Here is a 22468-nt window from a genome sequence, read left to right as displayed (position 1 = left end):
GACAAGCCAGGCAGTACCTACACAGTAGAGCGCTTGAAGTGTTATAGATTAGAGAGACCTAACAGTGCAGGTATGGAGTTGCGTGAAAATGGTGACATAGTTGGAGAGGGTGGTGATGAGGGTGTTTGGCATGCTTGCCTTCAACTGCCAGCGTATTAAGTGCTAGTTAGGATGCCATGTTCACAGCTGTACAAGACGTTGGGAAGGCCACATTTAGAATACTGTGTATAGTTCTAGTCGCCTTTCTCTAGGAAGGATGTCATTAAACTGGAAAGTCTGCAAATAAAATTAACAAGGATGTTACTGGGTAACACAGTTAGCATGAATCAACTGATGAAAAGTGGAATTAATGTAGATAAGTATTTGATGATCGGGATTTACAAGGTAGGTTGACTCTTTGTACAGAATTACTTCGAATTCAGTCATCATTTGATACTCATGCCTTTACAGGAGTGTCCTTAAATTAAAATGCCAGAGACATTCTAAAAATATGTTTGCAGTTATTCTTTTGAACCTTGGAAGAACAGAAGAAACCAACACAAATGATTCAGTCTGAAGAAGGGTCTCAACCCGAAACGTCACCCATTCTTTCTATCCAGAGATGGTGCCTGAGTTTTGTCTCTTAAGTGTAATCCAGCATCTGCAGCTCCTTCCTGATTCACTGATTCCACTGAGTGTCCAGGTACACTCAACATTTGCCAGGTTAGATGGTAGGTAATGTTATTTGACCAGAAAGCACCTCAGATTGTCACATTTGCCTTGAACTGATTTGCTATAACTTAATATCAGACAAAAGTGAAATATATTATTACTTAAATTGGGAGAGACTTAATGCTTATCTAATTGTTTTTAAAGCCAAACACATAAAAAATTATCACATGCTGTCTGTAGTATCACATGCACTAAAATGTGCTGATTATAAATGTTTGACATTATGTGGGTCATATTCATCACCAGAGTTAATCAAGCAGGCAGTGCTTGGGGCATGATTGCCACTGAGCTGAAGGTGTCAGTATGAGCATTATGCCATTTCGGTGCTTGGGGCGTCAGTTGAGTTACTGGCAAGTTAATATAAAATAAGTCATAAGTTACAATCAAGCTATTACAGTCCTTCATATAATTGCACAAAGATGAACTTAGGAAGTATAGAGAGCTTTAATATTTGTTTATAGCAGTGGGAAATATTGGAAAAGCTTGTGCCAACTAAATCTGGTGAGGCATTAAGAGCACAGATATAGCTGATATTTCAAAATATGGTGAAAATAATGTTAATAAATAATTACATCAAATTTGTACAGCTGTATGGAGTATTGAGTTATCATTTGAAAACAGAAACTACTTTTGTCACTGAAAAATCAATATTAAAAATTGCAAATTATTTGAGCACAAAACGGTTATGTTTGCTATAATTTCATTACACTTTAAGCCACCCTTCGAAAAACTATTAAGATAATTACTAAAGAACCTAAAGTGAAGTAATATGATAAGTTAATTCAGTTTGCTTCACTAATTTTATCCACTTACTAACTCAATATTATTTTATAAGAGTTGCTGTTTGTAAATTTAAGACCATTTTCAAGAAATGGTATAGAAATTAAATTGCAACAAATTTTATGGAGTGCCATTATCACTTCAAGCAATTTGTGTAACATAGTACCTGTTTTTTGAATATTTATACAGATTACCATTGGCTATTTTTAAATCATTAGAGAATGTAATATTCGCTATTTTCCATTTAATATAAATTCATACTTAAAATTTATGAGTAATTCACAAATTTAACAGATGTGTATATTTTCTTTATCTTTATCTAAGATCATCATGTTATGATGAAGATCTTTATTACTAAAAAATCAGATTGATTTTCAAACTGATATTAAGTCACATAGGTTTACAAGGTTAATTCTCGGGATGGCGGGACTATCATATGCTGAGAGAATGGGGCAGCTGGGCTTGTACACTCTGGAGTTTAGAAGGATGAGAGGGTTTCTCATTGAAACATATAGGATTGTTGAGGGTTTGGACACGCTAGAGGCAGGAAACATGTTCCCGATGTTAGGGGAGTCCAGAACCAGGGGCCACAGTTTAAGAATAAGGAGTAAGCCATTTAGAACGGGGAAATACTTTTTCTCACAGAAAGTGGTGAGTCTGTGGAATTCTCTGCCTCAGAGGGCGGTTGAGGCAGGTTCTCTGGATGCTTTCAAGAGAGAGCTAGATAGGGCTCTTAAAAATAGCAGAGTCAGGGGATATGGGAGAAGGCAGGAATGGGGTACTGATTGGGGATGATCAGCCATGATCTCATTGAATGGCGGTGTTGGCTCGATGGGCCGAATGGCTTACTCCTGCACCTATTGTCTATTGTATCTTGTCTATTGTCTATTGATATCAAAGGTTGTTCTTCAACGTAACAGATTTTTTGATCATTCCTGAAGATTAATTGGCTGTACCTTTGAACAATAGGGGGGGATAAAATCACCATACACTTAAGCAGTTACTTCACATCAGCTGATGAATGAATATTCATCTCATTTCTAATGTTTTCCTGCTATCACATCAGATACAGGTACAGATACTGGAAGTGAACGGCAGTCTTTCCCAGAATTCCTGGCTTTTCTGATATAGCTCCCTATCAACAATTTAGAATTGCATTAGTAATGCCAGTAATTACTATGCTGATGTCTTTTTCTGAAAGGCATTTGACTGAACCAAGAGACAGAGAATCTATTTTTCAGGCACCAGAGAGTACAGACAGAGGCTGGATTTGTAAATGTGCCTGGAACAGAAGTTGATTAATATGTTTTATAGATAAGCTGCTTCCTGACTCGTCATAGATCTGCCAGAAACCATGCTCCCCTGTGGTTCCACCTTGATCAGAGATAATGGAAGTGGATTAAAAGTTGGAAGCCTGATGCTTCTTCTCTGACCCGCCATTACTCACAGGCCAAATGAGTTGCTGGAACACCTGCGCATGCAGTAATTAGGGTTTATAAGGGAAGGCACTTCTGTGAATTTAAAATGGCAGTAATGTTGCACTTTGTAAACTTATAGTGGCTGATTATCCAACTGACCTGATGGACTGTTTGAATATGTGTTCTGCAAAATTAATAAATTAATCAGCTGCATTTGATCCTTTTTTATGGATAAACTACACATTAAATAGATATTGTGCATATTTTAGGTCAATTAGCAAAATAAGGAGCAAACCTTAGACCAAGTTGCCAACCATGTGTGAATTAAGGAGTCCTCTCTTGGGCTTAGATGCATTGCTTTCTGATTGTATCTAGCTGTTCATTGCACAACCTGTGCAGATTATTTCTGTGTGTTAGAGTGCTTACAGGAATTTTTCACTGTCATTTATGCAGGCGCTAATAATATGGCCACTGACAATAAAGTCATGTATTCCACCCCCTTCTCCATTTTCCCACATTTCAATGGCTTATGCCAGTGGTTCCCAAAGTTTTTTACCCGTGTGCCCCTTCGTAAATTTTCGTAAGCATCTTGTACCTCTTGTTAAAAACAATCATATTTCAAAGTTTTCTATAATATATCTAGACCAAGTGCAGACCCGTTGGGTCTGTTCCCCCAACGTGCGGTTGTGGGGGGGGGGGGGGGGGGGGGGCGGCATGCAGCGTCACACACACTAACTATCCCCCCTCCCCGCACTCACGCTAATTACCCCCCTTGATATTATATTAATATTATTAATTTGCTCCTTTTACCCCATAACCACCCTATCTACTGACGCATAGCCCCCAACTTGCAGTCACATCTAGAGAGAGGGGGGGGAGGGTAGAGAGTGAGGGCAGAGAGAGAAGGGGCAGAGACACAGAGAGAGGGGCAAGAGGGAGAGGGGTTGGCGAGGAGGAGAAGAGGGAGGGTGGGTGAGAGGGGAAAGGTGTGGGTGGAGGGGAGGAGAGAGAGAGGGTGAGAGTGAGGGGGAGAGGTGAGGGGAGAGGTGAGGGGAGGGGGGGAGAGGGGAGGGGGAGAGGTGAGGGGAGGGGGAGAGGTGGGGAGCAGGGAGGGTGGAGGGAAGGGGGTAGGGGTGTGTGGAGGGGAGGGGGGTTTTAGGGGAGGGACGGTGGGGGAGGGGATGGAGGGGAGGAGTGGGAGAAAAAGAGGGGAGATAGAGAGAGGGGGGAGAGGAGAGGGGGGAGAGGAGAGGGGGGGAGAGGAGAGGGGGGGAGAGGAGAGGGGGTTGGGGAGAGGGGGGGAGGAGAGGGGGGGAAGAGAGAGGGGGAAGAGGAGAGGGGGAAGAGGAGAGGGGGAAGAGGGGAGGGGGAAGAGGGGAGGGGGGGAGGGGAGGGGGTAGAGGGGAGGGAGAGGAGAGGGGGGAGAGAGGAGAGGGGGGATTGAGGGAGTGTGCTGAGAGGAGGAGAGGTGGGGAGCAGGGAGGGGGAGGGGGGGTGGACGGAAGGGGGTAGGGGTGTGTGGAGGGGAGGGGGGTTTAGGGGAGGGATGGTGGGGGAGGGGATGAGGGGAGGAGGGGGAGAAAAAGAGGGGAGAGAGAGAGGGGGGAGTGGAGATGAGAGGAGGGGGGAGAGGAGAGGGGGGGAGAGGAGAGGGGGGGAGAGGAGGGGGGGGGGAGAGGAGAGGGGGGGAGAGGGGAGGGGGGGAGAGGGGAGGAGAGGAGAGGAGAGGAGAGGAGAGGGGAGGAGAGGAGAGGAGGGGGGAGGAGGGGAGGGGAGAGGGGGGGAGGGGGGGGGGGGGGGGGGGGGGGGGGGGGGGGGGGGGGGGGAGAGGAGAGGGGGGGAGAGAGAGTGCCTTTTTATTTCAACCCAAACCCCCCAAACAACCATTTGCAGGCAGTGCTTTTTTACTTTAACCATATTTTCATTTTCAAACCACATTAAGGGTACTTACTCACAGTTGTGTGGACACGTTTTCAGTGTTATTCACAGCTCAGAGAAACGTGACCCTCTGCCTTCCTCCAGCTTGCAGACTAATTGAGGCACACCACTTCCTGGTTTTATAGTCCATCCCCCCTGCCGCCAGCGGGGGCAGCAGAGAGAATGGGGAATTTTGTTAAATCATTAATATCGCTGTAATTTTTCATCGACTGGAAAAATCCTCGGCACACATGCAGCGGAGGGGGACTCTGAGCGAGGTGGCCAAAAATGACGGCCGTAGGTGGCGGCGTTCTCTCGGAAATCGCAGCACAGATGGCCAAAACCGGTCAAGAACAGACTTTTAGTAATATAGATAGATGTATAATTACTAGAATAAAATTAATAAAGTATCCATTAAATACATTTTTAATTAAAATAATTTATCATCAATGTGAAGGATGATATTGCTTATGTTGGGGAAATATTTAGGCAAAATTTGGCTCTGTAGTTGTTAATTTCAACCTTGGTTGCGGTTCGACATCTAATATGCAGTTCCTCTTCTTCGCCTTAATGTCCACAAGAGCCGAAAATCCAACTTCACACAGGTATGAGGTTGGAAATAGAAAAACTTTAGGGCTTTATCTGACTATTCTGGAAATTCATTTTGTGTTTGTAACCAAAATGAAGATATTTGTTTATATTTGTTTTTTAAGAATCCATCAGAAGCTAGTTCCAAAAGTTCTTCTGTTTGTCACTGATTGATTGATGTTGAATGGGCATCTTATCCACTCAATATTTATGTCCAATTCAGGGAAATACTTTTCTAGATTCATCTGTAAACCCTGTAAATGCTGTATTATAATATCATCACACAGTCTTCAATTTGTTCGCTCAAACTTGTCTGTAATTCATGAAGAGATGGAAAAGAGTCCACTTTAACCGGGAGCCTGGGATCTTTCGCTTAGATCGCCAGTGGTGGAGCTGCGTCCAGCGGGGCCTGTCGGCTTCGGAAGCCGTAGTCTCCAGTAAGGAAGCGGCCATTCCAGGCATTCCAAGCCGCTGAGAGGGTACCCCCGACGCCGGAGCACCATCATTCGGCGAGAAGGGCCTGAAACATCGGGCCCCATAGCGGCGACTGCGGAGGCCTCAATAGGCCCGACTATGGGTGGACAAGGGAATGGGGACTGGACTTTGTGCCTTCCCTCACAGTGTCAACCATTGTGGGGGGATGTTTTTATGTTTTATGTTAAATTCTTCTTTAATGGTGTGTTGTATTCTTATTAGTGTGCTGCAATGGCAACTTGAATTTCACTACACCAAAATGGTGTATGTGACAATAAATGAACCTTTGAACCTTTCTCCATTAACAGCTCGCTTTTGCCACAACTTCAATTTAGCCACTGTGGTGCTCACCTTATCTTGAATGTGAAATATAGAAATTCCCTTGCCTTGTAAGGACAAATTAAGATTATTTAAAACAGAAAATATGTCTGCCAGATATGCTAATTGACAGAGCCATGTCCAGTCTTGTAAACATTCTTTCAATTCAAAGCTTTCATTTTGAAAAACCAGTAGTTCATTCTGGAGTTCAAATAAACGAGTCAACACTTTTCCACGAGAAAGACAATGAACCTCGGTATGGAAAAGAAGTTGGGTATGATTACTACCCATTTCTTCGCACAGTTGTGAGAAAAGTCAGGCATTTAACGGACGTCCTTTAATATAATTTATGATTTTCACCGCTTCATCTAGAACTTTTGTTTAGGTCTGCAGACATCTTATGTGTAACCAATGCCTCTCTGTGTGCAACAATGTGCAACAATGTGTTGATTTTGCATCTTGTTCAAATCCTTGAAACAAGCCCTTTTTTAGATCCGACCATGGCCTTCGCTCCATCTGTGCTTATTCCAACACAACGGTTCCAATCAAGTTTGTTTTGTTGCATAAATTCATCCATAATGTTAAAGATTTCTTCTCCAGTTGTATGTTTTGGCAAAGGTTGGCAAAATAAAAGGTCGTCATGAAGTTTTTTATCTTTTTCACCTTCACCGAACACCAAAAGATTTGCAAAATTCGTAATGTCAGTGGATTAGTCCGTAGTAATGCATAATAACGATTCTGTCGGATGTCAGACAATAATATTTGTTTTATATTTTCAGCCATTTCAGTGATTCTTCGATGAACAGTATTATTTGAGAGACAAATACGAAGAAAATACATTTTTGCTTTATCTCCGATCATTACTTCTGCCATTATCTTTGCTGCAGGCTTGACCAAAGTTTCGCCAATTGTCTCCGGTGTGCCATTTTTCGCTATTAAGTGTAACGTCATATATGAAGCTAATAAGGCTTTTTTATTCTCACTTCCTGTCAGGCCCCACATTATTTTCTGAGTGTTTTCTAAATGTTTAAGTTTATTCTTGAAAAATTCCACAGGTTTGTCTTTGTATTCGATATGTTTTGATTCTAAATGGCGCTTCAATGGTGCCGGTTCATCTTCATTTCCCGTCCATGAAAATCCATATTTCAAGTAATTTACATCGTACTTATGAAGTTTCTTCGCCATCTTCTTAGATAGTCCTTTAAAGATGTCAGGTGGCACATCCTTCTCAATTTCATTACATTCATATGGTCCAGATATATCGATGGTTTCTCGTTCTACTATCTTCCTTATTGCTCTCTTTTGTGCGTTTTATACACCCAATTTTTAACCAATGATCCATAATTGAGAATTTAAGGGCTCGAAAAAAGATTTATAATGTTTATTTTAAGTACAGTTCTATGTTTCATTAAAACAACTATATCACTGAAAAGGTAATACTAACCTATTCCCCGCTATTTTAACTAGCATCACACTCGAGATATTTGTCCAGAGTCAAGTCAAGAGTGTTTTCTTGCCATATGTCCCAGATAGAACAAGGAAATTCTTACTTGCTGCAGCACAACAAAGTATGTAATCATAATAAATAATATAACAAAAATCAGAATAAAAAGAACAAACAATAACTGCAATAATAATAATAATAATAATAATAATAATAATAATAATAATAATAATAATAGTCTATTGTAGTTCATAGCATATGAGGTTGTAGTGTTTAATAGCCTGATGGCTGTAGGGAAGAGGCTGCTCCTGAACCTGGACGTTACAGTTCTCAGGCTCCTGTACCTGCTTCCCGATGGCAGTGGTGAGATGAGTGTGTGGCCAGGATGGTGTGGGTCTTTGATGATATTGGCTGTCTTTTTTGAGGCAGCGACAACGATAGATCCCTTTAAGGGTGGGGAGGTCAGACCCAGTGATGGCCTGGGCAATGTTTACATCTTTTTGCAGTCTTTTCCGCCCCTGGACGTTCAAATTGCCGAACCAGGCCACGATGCAACCAGTCAGTACGCTCTCTTTGACATACTGAATCTCCGTAATCTTCTCCGGAAGTAGAGGCGCTGATATGCTTTCATTATGATTGTATCAGTGTGCTGGGTCCAGGAAAGATCGTCGGAAATATGCACGCGCAGGAATTTGAAGTTTTTTTTATCTCTCCACCATCGTCCCATTGATGTAAACTGGATTGTGGGTCCTCAACCGTCCTCTTCCAAAGTCCACAATCAGTTCTTTGATTTTGCTGATATTGAGAGCTAGGTTGTTGTGCCAGCACCATATGGTCAGTCGATGGATCTCACTTCAATACTCTGACTCATCACCATCTGTAATTCGTCCATTACAACAGTGGTGTCGTCAGCAAACTTGAAAATGGAGTTCGCACTATGACTGGCTATACGGTCATGAGTATTGAGTGAGTAGAACAGGGGACTGAGCTTGCAGCCTTGAGGTGCTCCCATTACTGATTATCGCTGAGGATGAAGTGTTTCTGCCAATTCAAACAGACTGTGGTCTGTGGATGAGGAAGTTGAGGATCCAGAGAATTTCGTAATTTCGTAACCAGCTTTTTTTTTGGTATCAAAAAATAATTTATTTAATTTCAACACGATACAAAAACCCAAAAAACCTAAAACCATGGTGACATACCCACCACCATGTTACAAAATCATCAAACAACTATGTTACAAATATTTTAATAACTACTAAACAACCCCGGTAAAGTGGCAAGCATCTGGCTCTGGCAAAGCCCTCTTCCACCTGGCACCGTGACACGCGAATAGCCAGCTTGGCCAGGCCTAGGAGCAACCCAACCAGGACACCTTCAGCCCTACCTACTCCCTAGATCCCGTCACCAGCCCTTCGGTCACTGACAGCGGAGCCACTCCTCTCCTTGCAGACCCTAGGTGGAGTGGCGGTGCTCCTTGCCCTCCGGACCCTGGCTACAAGGGGCGCTCTACTGGTCCCTCTACCCTCAACAGGAACGACGCTGCTCTTGGTCTTGGCGTCCTTCTCCAGGTCATCAGAGAAGGACTTGAGCTGACGCCGGTCGTTTCCCTTCATCCCCTTCACCCCCTTGCCTCTCCCCCGTCTTCTGAGGATGAGGTTCAGTGAGCTGGTGAGCCCGTGTAGGTATGGCCACTGGAGGGAGGCCACTCTGGGCTGATGTTGGGCTCCTTTAGTGGCCTGGATGAACTCGTGGATTTCCTCCACTGGAATGAGTGGCGTGGCGTCGGGGGGAGCGAGAACATCCATGACTCATTGTCCGAGGAGTCCCCTTCCACCTGCTCGCTGCAGATGAAGACACCATCCCCGGACACACCCGTTGGTGCTCGATACTTCCGCCTCACCCTATGTGGCGATTGCCTCTACCCCACCCGCTGGACTCTCCTCCACCTCAGTCCCATCCCTGGGGCCAGTGGCAGAGGAGCCTTCCCCAGATGTACCCGGGTAGTCAAGACCATCGACAGTGGGGGCGACTATCCCTCCCCCAGTTGGGTCCAGAGTGAACTCTGGTGCACCAGAATTAGGGAGTCCCTCTGGAGCCAGGTATCGAGGGAGAGAAGGGCTGGTTTCCCCAACCTCCTCCCCATTTATAGTCTTTACCTCCAAAGGCGTGCTCTGCACCACATCCTGGGTGGGTTGCTCCTGGGCTTCCTCAGGTACCTGATGCAGGACTCCCTCCCCAACGGGAATCTCCCCCTGCTCTATATCACCCGGGTGGGCCCCATCACCACCCTCCCCAGAATCCCCTCCAGAATATGGGACCGGGGCCCGAACCAGAGGGCAGGAGTCTTCCTCCACCACAGTACTCCCCTCCCCTTGGAGGAATCCCGTTCGTCCCCCTTCCGCTCCTCCCTAGAGAGATTCCTCCTCTTTTTCGATGGGCACGAACTCACAGACTCTGGGATCGCCTTAGCAACCTACTTCTGTGGCTCACCCTCCTCCCTCAATTGGAATATGGGGCTTGCGGACTCCCTAATGGGAGTTCACGGGATGGATGGATCATTCTTGTCCCTGGGGGTTTTGTTCTCCAGGTACAAACAAGGCCCTCCTTCCCCACCTTTGTTCTCCAGGTACAAACAAGGCCCTCCTTCCCCAGGTGCTACACCTTCTTTGCCACCTTGCTCTCCTTCTTTTGACCCTCCCCAGCCTCACCCATGCTCTGCGTAACCCCAGGATTCCGTGACTCAACTACAGGGGAGGTGGGAGCGTGAGGGGGAGGGGGGGTTTGTGGCACTGGAGGCGGAGTCACTTCCACAGTAGTGTATCTCCTGGCATTTGTGATGATCTTCCAAATGCGTGTGACAAGATCTCTTAAGCATGAGGTGTCTCAAGTTTCTGGATCATTGGCACCTCTTTTGGGGAAGGTGTGACCTGTACAAAAAGGACGGGTTGCACTTGAACCCGAGGGGGACCAATATCCTGGCGGGGAGATTTGCAAAGGCTACTGGGGAGGCTTTAAACTAGAACGGTTGGGGGGAGGGACTCAAATAGAGAAAGCTAGTAGACAGTGTGTGAGGCAGGAGGCAGAGAAGAGAAGCACTCAGACCCAACATGTAGGGGGGAAAGAAGAAAAAGATAATAAAGAGAGAATAAGAGGTGGTGGGTTTCTTAAATGTGTGAGCAGAGAGACAGAGGGGTGTAAAATGAGGGTAGAAGCAATAGGTAGCAAGGTGAAAAGTAAAAGTGGCAGGCAGACAAATCAAGGGCAAAAATAAAAAAGGGCCACTTTTCAACATAATTGTATAAGGGGTAAGAGTGTTGTAAAAACAAGGCTGAAGGCTTTGTGTCTCAATGCAAGGAGCATTTGTAATAAGGTGAATGAGTTGAATGTGCAGATAGCTATTAATTACTATGATATAGTTGGGATCACGGAGACATGGCTCCAGGGTGACCAAGGCTGGGAGCTGAACACCCAGGGATATTCAATATTCAGGAAGGATAGACAGAAAGGAAAAGGGGGTGGGGTAGCGTTGCTGGTTAGAGAGGAGATTAACGCAATAGAAAAGAAGGACATTAGCTTGGAGGATGTGGAATCAATATAGGTAGAGCTGCGAAACACTAAGGGGCAGAAAAAGCTAATGGGAGTTGTGTGCAGGCCACCTAACAGTAGTAGTGGAGTTGGGGATGGCATGAAACAGGAAATTAGAAATGCATGCAACAAAGGTAGAACAGTTATAATGGGTGACTTCAATCTACATATAGATTGGGTGAATCAAATTGGCAGGGGTGCTGAGGAAGAGGAATTCTTGGAATGTATGCGGGATAGTTTTCTAAACCAACATGTAGAGGAACCAACGAGAGAGCAGGCTATTCTAGACTGGGTATTGAGTAATGAGGAAGGGTTAGTTAGCAGTCTTGTTGTGAGTGGCCCCTTGGGCAAGAGTGACCATAATATGGTTGAGTTCTTCTTTAGGATGGAGAGTGACATAATTAATTCAGAAACAAGGGTTCTGAACTTAAAGAAAGGTAACTTTGAGGGTATGAGACATGAATTGGCCAAGATAGACTGACCTCTCCCTGCAATAAGGGAGGATTTGTACTTTCCAAGTGGATCAGCAACAATCGTGTTTTATTGGAAAGCATTCCACCAGATGACAGAGCTGAAGAAACCTAGGAGTTGGATTTAGATAAAGCCAATTTGCCAATGGAAAGGGCACTGGGACTGCACTGGTGCGTTGAAACGGATGTGTTTAAGTTTAATTGTTGATTCAGGAGCGACCATGTACTAGAGGAGGTATCTTATCGGTGATTGGCTCTTTGTATATGACCCTTTGGGATTTCTTGCACCATTTACACTGCCAGCCACGTTAATTTTACAAAATCTTTGTAAGGAAAAACTTGGATGGGATGAGAGTATAACGCAAACATCCTCGCACCGTGGGCAGAATGGTTAACAGACCTCCATGAAATTTCAAAGTTTAAGGTGGATCAGTGCATAAAGCCTAAAAACTTTGGTAAGATCAGAAGTGCACAATTGCGTCATTTGTCGGATGCCAGTGAGAGTGGTTACAGTACTGTTTCATATTTAAGACTGCAAAATGTTAACAAAACAGTGCATGTTGAATCCTTAATGGGAAAAGCCAGAGTGGCACCACTGGAACAAATGACGATTCCCAAAATGGAACTTACTGCAGCAGTCTTAGCTGTTAAAATTGACATAATTCTGCAAAAGGAACTACAATTTCAACTGGAAGAATCTATCTTTTGGACCGATAGCACTATGGTTCTGAAATACTTAAATAATGAAAACAAACGCTTTATGACATTTGTAACAAATAGAGTCTCTTTTGTATTGGGAGCTACTAATGTTTCTCAATGGAGATATGTTAGCACAAAAGAAAATCTTGCGGACGAAGCCTCTAGAGGACGAACAGCAAATTGCTTTCTAAACAACAGGAGATGGATCAATGGGCCAAAGTTTCTTTCTGAACCAAGCAGAGAATGGCCAAAGCTTGAACTCGGATTTGAAATTTCTGTAAATGATCCAGAAATTAAACAAAACATTTCAGTTATTGCGATTGCTAAAGACTCCGTGAACAATTTAATTACCCACTTTTCATCATAGAAACATAGAAGCATAGAAATTAGGTGCAGGAGTAGGCCATTCGGCCCTTCGAGCCTGCACCGCCATTCAATATGATCATGGCTGATCATCCAACTCAGTATCCCGTACCTGCCTTCTCTCCATACCCTCTGATCCCCTTAGCCACAAGGGCCACATCTAACTCCCTCTTAAATATAGCCAATGAATTGGCCTCGACTACCCTCTGTGGCAGAGAGTTCCAGAGATTCACCACTCTCTGTGTGAAAAAAGTTCTTCTCATCTCGGTTTTAAAGGATTTCCCCCTTATCCTTAAGTTGTGACCCCTTGTCCTGGACTTCCCCAACATCGGGAGCAATCTTCCTGCATCTAGCCTGTCCAACCCCTTAAGAATTTTATAAGTTTCTATAAGATCCCCTCTCAATCTCCTAAATTCTAGAGAGTATAAACCAAGTCTATCCAGTCTTTCTTCATAAGACAGTCCTGACATCCCAGGAATCAGTCTGGTGAACCTTCTCTGCACTCCCTCTATGGCAATAATGTCCTTCCTCAGATTTGGAGACCAAAACTGTACGCAATACTCCAGGTGTGGTCTCACCAAGACCCTGTACAACTGCAGTAGAACCTCCCTGCTCCTATACTCAAATCCTTTTGCTATGAAAGCTAACATACCATTCGCTTTCTTCACTGCCTGCTGCACCTGCATGCCTACTTTCAATGACTGGTGTACCATGACACCCAGGTCTCGCTGCATCTCCCCTTTTCCTAGTCGGCCACCATTTAGATAATAGTCTGCTTTCCTGTTTTTGCCACCAAAATGGATAACCTCACATTTATCCACATTATACTGCATCTGCCAAACATTTGCCCACTCACCCAGCCTATCCAAGTCACCTTGCAGTCTCCTAGCATCCTCCTCACAGCTAACACTGCCCCCCAGCTTAGTGTCATCCGCAAACTTGGAGATATTGCCTTCAATTCCCTCATCCAGATCATTAATATATATTGTAAATAGCTGGGGTCCCAGCACTGAGCCTTGCGGTACCCCACTAGTCACTGCCTGCCATTGTGAAAAGGACCCGTTTACTCCTACTCTTTGCTTCCTGTTTGCCAGCCAGTTCTCTATCCACATCAATACTGAACCCTCAATGCCATGTGCTTTAAGTTTGTATACTAATCTCTTATGTGGGACCTTGTCGATAGCCTTCTGGAAGTCCAGATACACCACATCCACTGGTTCTCCCCTATCCACACTACTAGTTACATCCTCGAAAAATTCTATAAGATTCGTCAGACATGATTTACCTTTTGTAAATCCGTGCTGACTTTGTCCAATGATTTCACCACTTTCCAAATGTGCTGCTATCCCATCTTTAATAACTGACTAGCAGTTTCCCCACTACCGATGTTAGACTAACTGGTCTGTAATTCCCCGTTTTCTCTCTCCCTCCCTTCTTAAAAAGTGGGGTTACGTTTGCTATCCGCCAATCCTCAGGAGCTACTCCAGAATCTAAAGAGTTTGAAAGATTATTACTAATGCATCCACTATTTCTGGAGCTATATCCTTAAGTACTCTGGGATGCAGCCTATCTGGCCCTGGGGATTTATCGGCCTTTAATCCATTCAATTTACCCAACACCACTTCCCGGCTAACCTAGATTTCACTCAATTCCTCCAACTCCTTTGACCCGCGGTCCCCTGCTATTTCCGGCAGATTATTTATGTCTTCCTTAGTGAAGACGGAACCAAAGTAGTTATTCAATTGGTCCGCCATATCCTTGTTCCCCATGATCAACTCACCTGTTTCTGACTGCAAGGGGCCTACATTTGTTTTAACTAATCTCTTTCTTTTCACATATCTATAAAAACTTTTGCAGTCAGTTATTATGTTCCCTGCCAGTTTTCTTTCATAATCTATTTTTCCTTTCCTAATTAAGCCCTTTGTCCTCCTCTGCTGGTCTCTGAATTTCTCCCAGTCCTCCGGTATGCTGCTTTTTCTGGCTAATTTGTACGCATCATCCTTCGCTTTGATACGATCCCTGATTTCCCTTGTTATCCACGGATGTACTACCTTCCCTGATTTATTCTTTTGCCAAACTGGGATGAACAATTTTTGTAGTTCATCCATGCAGTCTTTAAATGTCTTCCATTGCATATCCACCGTCAATCCTTTTAGAATTAATTGCCAGTCAATCTTCGCCAATTCACGTCTCATACCCTCAAAGTTACCTTTCTTTAAGTTCAGAACCATTGTTTCTGAATTAACAATGTCACTCTCCATCCTAATGAAGAACTCAACCATATTATGGTCACTCTTGCCCAAGGGGGCACGTACAACAAGACTGCTAACTAACCCTTCCTCATTACTCAATACCCAGTCTAAAATAGCCTGCTCTCTCGTTGGTTCCTCTACATGTTGATTTAGATAACTATCCCGCATACATTCCAAGAAATCCTCTTCCTCAGCACCCCTGCCAATTTGATTCACCCAATCTATATGTAGATTGAAGTCACCCATTATAACGGTTTTGCCTTTGTCGCACGCTTTTCTAATTTCCTGTTTGATACCATCTCCAACTTCACTACTATTGTTAGGTGGCCTGTACACAGCACCCACCAGCGTTTTCTGCCCCTTAGTGTTTCGCAGCTCTACCCATACCGATTCCACATCCTCCAAACTAATGTCCTTCCTTTCCATTGCGTTAATCTCCTCTCTAACCAGAAACGCTACCCCACCTCCTTTTCCTTTCTCTCTATCCCTCCTGAATATTGAATATCCCTGGATGTTCAGCTCCCAGCCTTGGTCACCCTGGAGCCATGTCTCCGTGATCCCAACTATATCATAGTCATTAATAGCTATCTGCACATTCAACTCATCCACCTTATTACGAATGCTCCTTGCATTGAGACACAAAGCCTTCAGGCTTGTTTTTACAACACTCTTACCCCTTATACAATTATGTTGAAAAGTGGCCCTTTTTGATTTTTGCCCTGCTTTTGTCTGCCTGCCACTTTACTTTTCACTATTGCTTCTACCCTCATTTTACACCCCTCTGTCTCTACGCTCACACATTTAAGAAACCCTTTCCCTTTAACTCCATCCTCCACTATCCCATTCGACACCCCACCCCCCTTATTCAGTTTAAAACCACCCGTGTAGCAGTGGCAAACCTGCCTGCCAGAATGCTGGTCCCACACCTGTTAAGATGCAATCAGTCCCTTTTGTACAGTTCCCCCTTACCCCAAAACAGATCCCAGTGATCTAAGAATCTAAATCCCTGCCCCGTGCACCAGTTCCTCAGCCACACGTTCAGGTCTCGTATCTCCCTGTTCCTGCTCTCGCCAGCACGAGGAACTGGAAGCACACCGGAGATAACAACCCTGGAGGTCCTGCTTTTCAGCATTTTTCCGAGCTCTAAAGTCACGCTGCAGAACTGCTATAGCTTTGGGAGCAACAGCAGCAGGAGATTAGCAAGAGATACGACTGATTGGCTCTAGCCCAAGTGGGAGGAGAGAAGTGAAAACAGTTAAAGTAGAGGCCAAGGACAGGCAGACTTTACTCAGAACTGCTGTAGATTTGGGAGCAACAGCAGCAGGAGAATAGCAAGAGATACGACTGATTGGCTCTAGCCCAAGTGGGAGGAGAGCTCGACCCAGTCTGGGAGGAAGGTCTTCTGCGGATGGGTGGTCGCCTAAACAAATTGGCAATGGAATTATCATGGAATAAATTGATAACTGCGGTAGCCTGGTTTCTTAAAATAAAAACAAGATTATTGCTGGCGGCTCAGAAAAGGAGACAAATTCCAGAGAGTATCATGGAAGAGAATCCTGATAAACGGAAAGGAGAGATTGAAAGCCAGATGCAAGTTTTTGAAGCTTCATATGGCGTACAGGGTTTATGTCTTGATGATCTCCTCAAGGCGGAAAATGCGATCATCTCTTTCTGTCAAAGACAGAAATACAAAGAATAAATATTAACATTGGAAACTGGAGTACAGGGGGTAAAAAGAAACAGTCAATTGTACAAGCTCGACCCAGTCTGGGAGGAAGGTCTTCTGCGGATGGGTGGTCGCCTAAACAAATTGGCAATGCCCGAAGAAACTAAACGTCCTATCATTCTCTCAAAGGACTTTTACGTAACGACATTAATATTACGACATATTCATGAACAAGTTGGACATGGAGGAAGAAATTATATATTATCCCAACTTCGTAAAAGATATTGGGTTATCAAGGCTAATTCTGGAGCAAGAAAGATAATAAAAAATTGTATTATGTACTGGCGACTGCGTGGGAAATTTGGTATACAGAAAATGGCAGACTTGCCTTTGGAGAGGATTACTCCGGATAAATCTCCGTTCACAGATGAGGGGGTGGATTATTTTGGTCCTATGGAGGTTAAGAGAGGACGAAGCTTTGTGAAAAGGTATGGTGTGATCTTCACTTGTATGGCAAGTAAGGCAGTACATCTTGAAGTTGCATCTACGCTTGACACAGACTCCTGTATTCATGCATTCAAGAGATTTATCTGTCGACGAGGTAAAGTATTTTTGTTAAGATTGGATAACGGTTCAAATTTCGTTGAAGCGGAAAGGGGACTAAAAGAGGATTTGTATATGAGACGTAGATGGAAACTAGTACAATATATGGCAATTCTTTTTTGGAGGAGATGGATACAAGATTATTTGCCTTTGATCCAAGAACGACAACGATGGTTAAGGATTAAAAGGAATTTTGTTCCAGGTGACATTGTGTACCATGGTGGCTGACTCCACAACATCACAAGGTTCTTGGTTGATGGGGAGAATACTAGAAATCAGGCCTGACGTTCAGGGTTTGGTGCGTATGGTACCACTTAAAACAAAAAACAGTGTTTTAATAAGATCAATAACCAAGTTGTGCTTGCTTATAGCAGGCGAAGGTGAAGATGGAAGAGTCGATGAAGAATTCTGATTGCAGATATATAATGCATGCTATTTTTTCCTTGTTAGTATAGTAGTTAGTATCGCCGCCTGTTACGCGGTAGACCGGGGTTTAATTCCCTGACCTTTTGTTTTTGGTATATGTTAAGCCTTTATGGCCACTTTTATAATGTTTATTAGTAATTGCCTCGTTAGACACTTGGAACAATTAGGGGCCGTTATGTAGTGGCAATTTGGCCTGTTTTGCATGTCACTGATGATGGCATGTGCCTTTAAATTTTAGACTGCCCATTGTATGGTAGGTGGGATTTGTGACATGTTTTTGGGCGTGTTTTGTAGCTGGGATGCTTGCGCAGAAGTTTCGTTTTTAGACTAGTTTGGAGAGACGATGGAGAAGGTTAACCCTTCGACCATGCCAATGTAACGGAAACACGAGAAGTTTTCTAATGTTTAAAGTTGCAAGCTGGAATTCAATGAAGATTGCAGTAACGAGTCGGAAGAAACTTGGATGTATCTGATTGTTTTCCATCAACAATAAAGCATTTATTCATCAAAAGGCTGTGTGTTGAAGCTATATGAGTGAAGAAGCTCTGAAGGTCTCAGAGGAAGCTCGCATACGTATCGAAGATATTCCCCTTATCCATTCTTATCCATTTAGCGGCTAGAGAATTAGTTTCTCGAATGCTATAAAAAATCTGCCACTACAATACCTTCATGGACTCGACCTCTTTATTTCTGTTAGGGCCTTCAAGCATACTGAATTATCTTCTCCTTTTGATACCACTCTCTTTCCTTAATGTTTACAATGGTGCCAATAGCCACCCAACTCCAACTTTGGAATTCTGTTCTTAAACTTTTCCATCTCCCAAATATTTGTATTTGCTGTCCCTCTTTAATTTCTTGGTAAATATTTTTCTTTGTTTTATATTTTCTTTTTTCTTCAATATCCCTCCTTTTATAACACCTCTGCAATGCCAGACGATATGAAATGTTTACTGTGTTCATGTACCATAAAGACCATTGTCGTTAGCCAGATCATTGGAATGTATTATCAGAATTTATTTTATTCGCCAAGTATGTTTTGCAACATACGAGGAATTTCACTGGCCAGGTCAGTCATACAATTAATAGCATCAGACTCAAAAACACATTTTAACATGTGAAATAAAGTCTAAGTCCTTATCTTTGTTGTTCCTCGGTCGGGGGCCTCGAGCCCTCCATTGACGGGACGGTCTTAACTCCCGCAGCTGGCGACGTTCGGGCCCTCCGCGTCGAGGCGTTGAGCTCCTGCATCGGGGGGTTGTCAGCTCCTCCGCGCCAGGCGATCGAACCTTCTGTGGCATTGGAGCTCCTGACTAGCGATAAAACAAACCGAAATACATTAAAACAAACTTTTAACAAATGCTAAAAATAACAAAAAGATGAAAAAACAAACAGACTGCCGACAGGGTTGCCATCTCCCCGGCGCCCCTGGCGGTTTTATGGAATTGACTTTTTACTTTGATTATGATAATAATGAGGTATACCTGTTTTCTTACTCCAGTCCTTATATTTAAATTTGTCTGCAACAATACCTTTTAAATGCACAGGTACACAACAGAAGCAGTTGACATTAAAATTGCAATGTTGATTCTTGTTTAATTGTAAATATATTTGAATGTTCAGCTGATCATTTCAATTAATTATTTTGTTCTAACTATTATTATCATTTGCCAGGCAAAGACTTCCATCAAAGCATGTTTATTACTACCGTTGTCCAGATCATCGGAAAAACTACGTTATGTCATTTGCCTTTTGCTTTGATCGGGATAATGAGGTGTACCAATTTGCATACTGCTACCCTTATACCTACACTCATCTGCAACATTACCTAGATACCCTGGAAAGAAGGAATATGGATTACTTCAAAAGGGATTTGCTTGGTCTAAGTGTGGTAAGCATATTAAAAACATACAAACTATTTTCTGCATCAACATCAAACCAAAAACTAGCATGGTAGATTTGTTAAATACTTACAGATTGGTGGCTCCCTTTTACTTCAGCCTTAAATGTTTCTTGCAATACAACAGTGGAGATAATTAATTAGTACTAGACCAAGTGCAGACCCGTTGGGTCTGTTCCTCCGACGCGTGTTTGCGGGGGGGTGGGGGGGGGGGAGGCGGGGGGGCTTGCGGCATCACACCCACTAACCACCCCCACACACACACTAACTACCCCCCTTGATATTATATTAATATTATTAATTTGCTCCTTTTACCCCATAACCCAATCCACTGACGCATAGCCCCCAACTCACAGGCGCATCTAAGGAGGGAGGGCGGGGGGAGGGGGGTTAGAGAGTGAGGGCAGAGTGAGAATGGGGAGAGATAGAGAGAGAAGCAGAGACAGAAGGGCAAGAGACAGAGGGAGAGGAGGGGGGGGGGGGGTGGAGGGGAGGAGGAGAGGGAGGGTGGGTGAGGGGCGAGGGTGGGGGGTGGAGGGGAGAGAGAGAGATGGGAGGAGAGAGAGGGGAGGAGAGAGGGGAGCTGAGGGGGGGGGGTGGGAAGGGAGGGGGAGAGGTAGGGGGAAGGGAGGAGAAGTGGGAAAGGGGAGGGGGTGGAGGGAAGGGGGTAGGGGAGGGATGTAGGGAAGGGGGTAGGGGGGGTGAGAGGAAGGTGGAGAGAGAGAGGGAGGGGGGAGAGAGAGGGAGGGGGAAAAGAGAGAGGAGAGAGATGGGGAGAGAGTGAGGAGAGAGAGGGGGAGAGGGGGAGGGAGAGAGAGAGAGAGAGAGAGAGGAGAGGATCTTTGTTCTGCAGAACTTTCTCGATCTTTGTGCGCCTTTTGAAGAACGGGGAGGGTGGGTGGGCGAACGTACCTCGTGAAAAACTGCATGCGCGTTGACAGCAGCTGCATTAACCCACAGCGGCGGGGGGGCAGGGCCAGGAAGCAGGTGGGCCTCGATTGGTGGGCATGATGTCAGCAGCGACGATTATTTTTTTAAAAGTGAGTTTTGTGAACAACTTTATTCAAAATCGGGGGAAAGAAATGACTGAATTTAGAGTGGAGTGGATTTCTGAAATCATAAGTTAAATCCCTACCAAAATATGTAAAAATGTCCGCGTTTTTGCATCTGGTTTTCGAGGAGATATGTTTCAAGGGCAAAATGACACACACACACACACACACACACACACACACACACACACACACACACACACACACACACACACACACACACACACACACACACACAAACGCGCGCACACACTCACACACACAGAGTTTTAAATGTATATAGATAGCTGATTTGATATTACATTGTTAATCTTACATTGGTAATATTAGTTAAAAGAACAAACACTGCTAGGTACACAAGGATACTTGCATGTTATGATATAAATAATGGTTTGTAAAACATTCTTTGGAGGGAAATAAAGAGTGCCTCCCACAACTGTGATCTGTGAAAGAAAAAAAGAGTTTCAATAGAAAGTGTGTGATGAATACATAGTGGCAGAGAAGGCAGTTACAGATGAAGCATGTTCATCGGTAACTGCACTAACTTCACAATGTGTGCAGTCATGGTTTTTCTCATTTGCCTAAGGAGCAGACTTTCTATAGGCTCCAATTGGCAAAGCTGTGGTTGCACACTTCTGCATCCTTCTGAATTTGGCCACAGTGCCATGCCACAGGCAGTGAAAATACTTGCATTTTACTTCTTTAGATTATTTGCAAAATGCTAAGGGGATGGAGCAAGCTGCTCAGCAGTGAATCTTCGCAAATGCAACAGGTGTGTACTTTATATATTAACAAGGGGGAGTAAATTTATCTTTTCCCAACTGATGAAAACATCACAGCTTAAAGAACTTTGAGATTTTTACTGATAGTTTAAAATTCCACGTGTAGGATGCCATCAACAATAGTTAACACACTGGACACATGTGGACAAACTTTGCTAATTTCAAAGATGTTTATGCCATTTTCAAGTTGTGTACAATTACAGTAGTTGGTTTATACAGATATTATTTGATTCCTACTATCACACTTTCCAATTAACCTCAACTTGTACTTGTTACTGAAATATTTCAGAGAAAGGTTGCGGCCCATTAGGAACTGAAAGGCAATCTCTGCATGGGGCCAGAGAATGCTAGTTTTGCATCAATGGTTGGGAAATTATGGGAAGATATTTTGGGATGGAATTAATCTATATTTGGAACGGCAGCACAGATTTGTTCGTGGGAGATCCAGCCTGATTAATTTGCAGTTAATGTGGTAAAACCTTTGACATGGTCACACATGGAAGAAAGATTGAAAATGTGTGGGACATTTGCAAGGGCATTGCCCAAGAATCAATATTGAGAAGCGCTATAAAATCTTGTGCACACCACTGCCATCACTTAATCCAGATCCACATCAAAACACATCAATCCACTCAGAACATTGTTGGGTTGTGGGGTCAGTGCTGGAAGATTATTTTCTTCTAGATGTTAAATATGAAGGCTGTCCCCTTGTATGCTTCAGTCAAGGAGTCCACAATGACTTTGAACTCAGTTTGAATGTGTACGTGTACGAGCAGTGCTCACACACCTTAATCTAATGTCCAAGATTGAGTTGCTCTTTCCTTTGGGAGAATAGGCAACAGGGAAAAATAGAGGATTGGGACTGATGAATCGGTATTGAGCTGAAATTACCATGTTCGTGTTGTAAGGAAATAATGACAAGTTGCTTTGAGGGGTGGAGATAATGATTTTCAACTTTTCTTTCTTATGTCACATATCATCATACACAAAGTGAAAATATTATAAGGTTTTTTTGCTCTTTTA

At 43.7% G+C, this 22468-nt stretch overlaps 1 protein-coding gene across 1 annotated transcript in view; it reads left to right on the top strand.

The window, feature by feature from the left end:
* agbl4 (AGBL carboxypeptidase 4) overlaps window positions 1-22468 on the top strand; it is a 472100-nt gene that overhangs the window by 105624 nt on the left and 344008 nt on the right. Inside the window, exon 6 of the mRNA XM_033027816.1 lies at window positions 19386-19602. Within this exon, the coding sequence (XP_032883707.1) occupies window positions 19386-19602 (217 nt within the window). The remainder of the gene's footprint in view (window positions 1-19385; window positions 19603-22468) is intronic.

Source organism: Amblyraja radiata, chromosome 10 (assembly GCF_010909765.2).
Source record: "Amblyraja radiata isolate CabotCenter1 chromosome 10, sAmbRad1.1.pri, whole genome shotgun sequence".
Lineage (NCBI taxonomy): Eukaryota > Metazoa > Chordata > Chondrichthyes > Rajiformes > Rajidae > Amblyraja > Amblyraja radiata.
Note: the sequence above shows the minus strand (reverse complement) of the source record. Positions and strands in the feature narration are given on the sequence as shown.